This window comes from Marmota marmota, unplaced genomic scaffold, assembly GCF_001458135.2.
Source record: "Marmota marmota marmota unplaced genomic scaffold, marMar, whole genome shotgun sequence".
NCBI lineage: Eukaryota > Metazoa > Chordata > Mammalia > Rodentia > Sciuridae > Marmota > Marmota marmota.
This window is the reverse complement of record NW_025999845.1, coordinates 1-5,583: the sequence shown is the minus strand read 5'-3', so window position 1 is coordinate 5,583 and position 5,583 is coordinate 1. Positions and strand designations below refer to the sequence as shown.

General features: G+C 64.5%; 1 protein-coding gene across 1 annotated transcript; it reads left to right on the top strand.

Moving 5' to 3' along the window:
• Nucleotides 1-1,455: 1,455 nt before the first annotated feature.
• Nucleotides 1,456-4,684, top strand: LOC107134400 (ATP-dependent 6-phosphofructokinase, liver type-like). The gene is made up of 7 exons (XM_048800861.1): nucleotides 1,456-1,671; nucleotides 1,706-2,088; nucleotides 2,336-2,415; nucleotides 3,055-3,244; nucleotides 3,732-3,897; nucleotides 4,308-4,352; nucleotides 4,515-4,684. The coding sequence occupies exons 1-7, from the start codon at nucleotides 1,580-1,582 to the stop codon at nucleotides 4,633-4,635; spliced, it is 1,077 nt and encodes a 358-aa protein (XP_048656818.1). The 5' UTR covers nucleotides 1,456-1,579; the 3' UTR covers nucleotides 4,636-4,684.
• The last annotated feature ends 899 nt before the right edge of the window (nucleotides 4,685-5,583 follow it).

Genomic DNA, 5,583 nt, shown 5'->3' with positions numbered 1-5,583 from the left:
TGAATGGACACACACACACACACACACACACACACACACACACACGGCCCCTGCACGCACGCATGCCCTGTCCCTCCCTCCCTCTCTCCTGCTCGTTCTTACAGATATCTGGAATTCCTTCTCTGTCCTGTGGTTTGATGTCACCTGTGGTTATTTTGTTTTCACTGTTTACACACAATGTAGCCAAGACCAGCCTGCCCTCTCCCAGGGCCTCCGCCCCGCCCCTCTCTCTGCCCTCTATTTTTTTTTTTTTTTGTACTGGGGATTGAACCCAGGGGTGCTTCACCTTGGAGCCACATCCTCATCTCTTTTTTGTATTTATGTAGAGACAGGGTCTCATTGAGTTGCTGAGGCTGGCTTTGAACTCCCGATCCTCCTGTCTCAGCCTCCCAAGCCACTGGGATCACAGGCGTGTGCCACTGTGCCCTTTGTCCTGGCCCCAGCTATGGCAGGCCCACCCCTCTGCTCCACAGGGTGTCTGATGAATGAACACAGTGAGTGGGAGGGGGAACAGTGAGGGGCAGGCCATGCCCCTCCCTGCCACCAGGCTAACATGGGGCCTGGAGCCTGCATGTCCTGCAGTGGCTTCAGAAGCAGATCTGAGTCCTAGGAATCCAAGAAGCTGGGCAGGTGTGGCCCATACCCTGAGGACACAGGGCTCCAGGCAGGGAGGCTGGGTTCAAGTCTGTGTGCAAGTCCCTTCACCTCCTGGACCCTCAGTTTCTTCTATTAAGTGAGAGGTCTGACTCCTTCCTCTCCGGGGTTTAGAGACAGGAGCTAATTCAGAGGCTGCCTGGGGCCGGACCTGCAGGGTAGGGGAGGGCTGGGGAGTGGGGAGTGAGTGGGGCCTGAGAAGGGGCACCCTCTCTGTGCAGAGACATCTGGGGGCAGGAGTAGAAGGCCCTACTGGCTGCCTTGGGGTCTGCAGGGCCTGCCTGCTTGTTCCTCCCCATGGGGCGGGGGCCAGGCTGTGGCCCTGCACTGGCTCTGCCTGACCTGGCTCAGCAGGTCTGTGCCTGCAGCAGTGTCCTGGGCAGGGCCTGGCCTTGCTTTTCACACACATGGCTGGGCCTGGCCTGGCCTGAGCCAGGAAGGTTGCTGTGGGCCCGCGGAGAACCATGTGTTTCAGGCAATGGCAGGGTGGGCAAGTGCCCGCTGGCCTGGCCCACGTGGACTTCAGGGCTGGCGCCAGCTCTCTGCTCTTGCCGTGGTGACCCTCTGTGTCCTGAGCTGAACCATCACTGTGCCCTGGTGTGAACTGCTCCCCAGGGAGCACTACCTCCCACCCCTTGGCCTCGTCACCCAGCTGGAAAAGCCAGGAGGAGCAGAAGCCACCGCTGAGCTGGGCATCCGAGGCGGGGCTGCGGTGGGCTGCGTCACCCTGGGTCTGGGGTCAGTGGTGGCCCTGCAGGGCCTGGGGGCCACGGGGAGGCCTGCCCTCTCACCCTGTACATTGTGAAGCATACACGCTGCGTCCAGCCCGTACGCGGGACTCCTGCAGACAGAGAAGGGTGGCCGTGGGCAGACTGTGCTTGGCACTCGTCTGTCCAGATGGCCAGTGGCAGATGTCGTCAGGGAAATGCAAGTTGGATCTCCTCTGAGGGCTGGTCCGTGGCCAGCGGGTGCAGGACTGGTGCCCCTAGTGCTATGGGGAGTTGGAGCCCGAGTCGTCCTCACTGGGGGCGAGGGACACTCACTTGGGGCACCACGGAACATGCCCCACGTCTGCCCACACGTCCCCAGACTCACGAGGACCTTCTCAGACACCTGGAGCACATCTCTGGGACTCCTCAGCAGCCTGGTCTCCACCGCCCCTACTGCAGACTTCCCGCTGTTCCTCGGCAGGACGGGGATCTTCACACAGGGGCGGCCCACTAGGAGGAGAGGACGGGGCGGGGCAGCAGGCAGAGGCCCTCTGCAGGGCCTTTCTACCACGTCCACTCCTGGCAGATCTAATCTGTGCCCCCAGGAGGCGGGGCGGTGGGTTCCCCGGGGACCTCTGGGTGCTGGTCTCGTCTGTGCCCGCTCTGGGTGCAGTGACGAGTGCTTGGCATTGGGAATGCGCACCAGGTGGGCTCCTGCTCCATGAGCCTTTGCCAAGTGAATGTTCTCTGCACGGAACCGACTCCCTGGCTGTGTAGACGGGGTTCGGAGCCACATGTACATAGTCCCACCTTCGTTACCCGAGGCCCTTGGGGTGCTGGGCCTTGAGGTGGGGACCCTTAGGCCTGCTTCCTGCTGGTGAGGTTTTGGCCATGACCAGCTCCCGTCTCCCAGATGAGGGTGCTGTTGGCTGCTGTGCCACCTTGTCTCATGCCCGTCCCACTCTGGTTTTAGGGCTACGAGGGCCTCGTGGAAGGAGGTGAGAACATCAAGCCCGCCAACTGGCTCAGCGTCTCCAACATCATCCAGCTGGTGAGGCTCGTGGCCGGGCGGCCCTTCCTGCCCCGTGAGCACGTTGAGCACGTGGGTGCACTCACCCCATCCTGCAGGTGCCCACTCCAGGCTGCCCAGGCCTCCTGGTTGTGTGGTGCTGCCAGGAGTCGGGCTGGAGTCCAGGCCCACGATGGGGGTCTGGACAGGAGGCTCTGGTGCAGACTGGTGGGTGCTGCTGCAGGGCATGGACGCAGCCCGGAAGGCCTCAGGAGTAGCGCAGAGGGGGATGGGTGTGGGGTCCCCACGGCCACGTGGGCAGGGGCACCCTGGCCCCGGAGTGCCATGCACCGCAGCTGTGTGCCAGGGCTGGGGCCCTGAGGTGGGGGGCAGGCCGGAGCTGCCAGCGGGGGCTGGCGAAGTCTGTTCCTCGTGGGCCCGGCCGGCTCCCTGCAGCAATCACTGTGTGTGTGTGCGAGTGTGTGCAAGCATGTGCGGTGCTTCCAGTTTCCAGACCCATCATGCTCTGTCCCCTCCTGCTTGAGAAAGGCCTGGGATGTGGGGACCCTGTCCAGGCTTGGAGATGTCCCTGGACTTGCTGCCCAGTACTCTGGTCCCTCTGGTGCCCCTGGGGACCTCCACCACCTGCCAGCCCACCTGAGGCGCTGCTCTCCTCTGCAGGGCGGCACGGTCATCGGCAGCGCCCGCTGCAAGGCCTTCACCACGCGGGAGGGACGCCTGGCAGCAGCCTACAACCTGGTCCAGCGGGGCATCACCAACCTGTGCGTCATCGGGGGGGACGGCAGCCTCACGGGCGCCAACATCTTCCGCAGCGAGTGGGGCAGCCTGCTGGAGGAGCTGGTGGGGGAAGGTGGGTCTGCGCAGGAGCCGGTGGCCTGGCTGCCACCAAGGCAGGACGACCCTAGGTGGTTCCAGATGTAGGGCCGCGTCAGCTAGTGGTGAGGGGTCAGAGTGACCTGAGGTGACCTGGCATTCAGGAGCCGGGCAGTGCTGGCTGGCGCTCCAGCACGGCCTGGGCTTCGTGGCAGTGTGTGATCGGCTCCCGAGAGGTTCTGGCCATGGTGACAGGCTGCCACAGTTGGCAGAAATGCGGTTAGAATTAGGGTGACATGAGACACAGTGTCCCAGGTTGCTGCCTAGAAAGTAGCCTCTTGGAGCCTCACCTGGGCCACTTGGGGGCCCTGGAGCGTGGGCATGGCCGCTCCTTACCACAGGGTGTTGGGTGGAGTGTGGTGGGCACCACCCGGTGCAGATAGCCCCGTCACCCCTCATGGTGGCCAGGGGAACCGCTGTAGCCGTATGGACTCAGCCAGGTCTTCCCGCTCCTCCTGGCCCAGGTAAGATCTCGGAGACCACGGCCCAGACCTATTCGCACCTGAACATCGCCGGGCTGGTCGGCTCCATTGACAATGACTTCTGCGGCACGGACATGACCATCGGCACTGACTCAGCCCTGCACCGCATCATGGAGGTCATCGACGCCATCACCACCACTGCTCAGAGGTGAGCGAGCCCCACCAGCCTCCCTGCCCCTCCTGGTAAGGCTGGCCTCCTGGAGACAGCAGGAGTCGGCAGGGGTCAGCTGTGGAGCTGGGGGTCGGGTTCCTACCCTGCCAGGTGGATCTGGGGCCTCAGCAATGTGGCCCAGCCCCGGTGGCTGCTGCCCTTGGGGGTAGTGGCACCTGCAGGGGCTCCTTGGGGTCATGTCGGGGACAGCCAGACCCTGGCTTGGCAAGTGGCCTTTGACCTTAGTGTACATCAGACAACTGGACGGAGGCTGTTGGGGAGCCCGGGGTGTCTCTAGCCCTGGGGATGGGGGCAGGGCAGTCTCCTTTGCCTGTGCCCCTGTACGTGGGCCAGTCAGCCTGGCACAGCTCTGCGGCCCTGACACACTGCCCCTTCCGTCTCCACAGCCACCAGAGGACCTTCGTGCTGGAGGTGATGGGGCGGCACTGCGGGTGAGGAGGGCTGTCCTGGCCAGCTGGGGGGGGGCGGGGACAGCGGGGGTGGGCACGGCACCTTCCCTGGCGTCTGGCATGCCATAGTGCTCATTGAAGGCTGTGAGCTACGAGCGCTGGGGCAGGGGGGACAGGAGAAGACGGCTGGACCTACTCCTGCAGGTACCTGGCTCTGGTGTCGGCGCTGGCCTCGGGGGCCGACTGGCTGTTCATCCCCGAGTCGCCCCCTGAGGAAGGCTGGGAGAACTTCATGTGCGAGAGGCTGGGTGAGGTGAGCGGCTGAGGGCCCCACTGCCGCCCTCGATGGCTCTGGGTGGCATGTCCTCAGGGGACCCTGGGGAGTGTCCTCTGATTCTGTGGCTGTCCATCATGTCCTACTGGTTCAACAGCAGCTGTCGGCCCCTCTGGGGTGTGGACACCTGCGTGCACCTGTGGTCCTGCCCCTGGTGGGCAAGGGCTGCAGAGAGGGGCACCCTGGCCACTGTCCTGGGCTCGGCTCTGTGTGGTCAGCAGGGAACGTGGTGACCTGGCTTCCTGGGACAGTGACCATGGGTGTGAGCCACTGAAGCTGAGGATGCGGGTGCAGGGTGCAGCGCAGTCACCCAGGTGGCAGGCTCAGGGTGGCGAGGGGCTGGAGCTGGCCACTCATCCCAGGCCTGTTCTCCCTGCTGAGGGCAGCCGGGCGCCTGTCGGTGGGTTCTGAGCCAGGGGGATGAATGGCCAGGAGTGCCCATGGCCAGAGTGGGAGCAGGAGAGGACAGGGAGGCGAGGCCTCCTGGGAGGGCTGGAGCAGGGTGCCAGGCCTGCAGCCCTGAGCTCCTGCTGGAGGGGGTTCTGGATAGAATGGGCGACTCTGTCCTGCAGACCCTCAAGGCCCCCCACTGGGACGGCTGACTCTGTAGTCAGGCTGGGGCGCATGGTGGGTGGAAGGCCACGGAGCCCCTCCTGCAGCTTCTGCCCAGGCCTGGTGGAGCAGGGTGGGCCCAGGGGCATGGAGGTTCTGGCTTTGGCTCTGGTTTCCAGGGTCCAGAGGGTCTGTGTTCTGCGGGGGGCCGGGGGCAGGCTCACAGCTCAGGAGCAGCTGGCTGGCCTGGGGCTGGCACAGGTCCAGTCCCCACGTGAGTGTGGCTCCTCCTCCCTCCCACTGGGCAGCCCTGAAGGTCATGGTCTGGCTTCTCGAACCTTCCCCAGTGGAGGCAGAGCCCGTGGGTGAGGCCGTGCTCCCCCTGGG

Coding starts and splice junctions, on each gene's coding strand:
- LOC107134400 (XM_048800861.1), top strand. CDS start 1,580: ATGCAAGTTGGATCTCCTCTGAGGGCTGGTCCGTGGCCAGCGGGTGCA. Junction 1,672..1,705: donor GGAGTTGGAGCCCGAGTCGT/CCTCACTGGGGG, acceptor TCACTTGGGGCA/CCACGGAACATGCCCCACGT. Junction 4,353..4,514: donor GTGATGGGGCGGCACTGCGG/GTGAGGAGGGCT, acceptor CTACTCCTGCAG/GTACCTGGCTCTGGTGTCGG.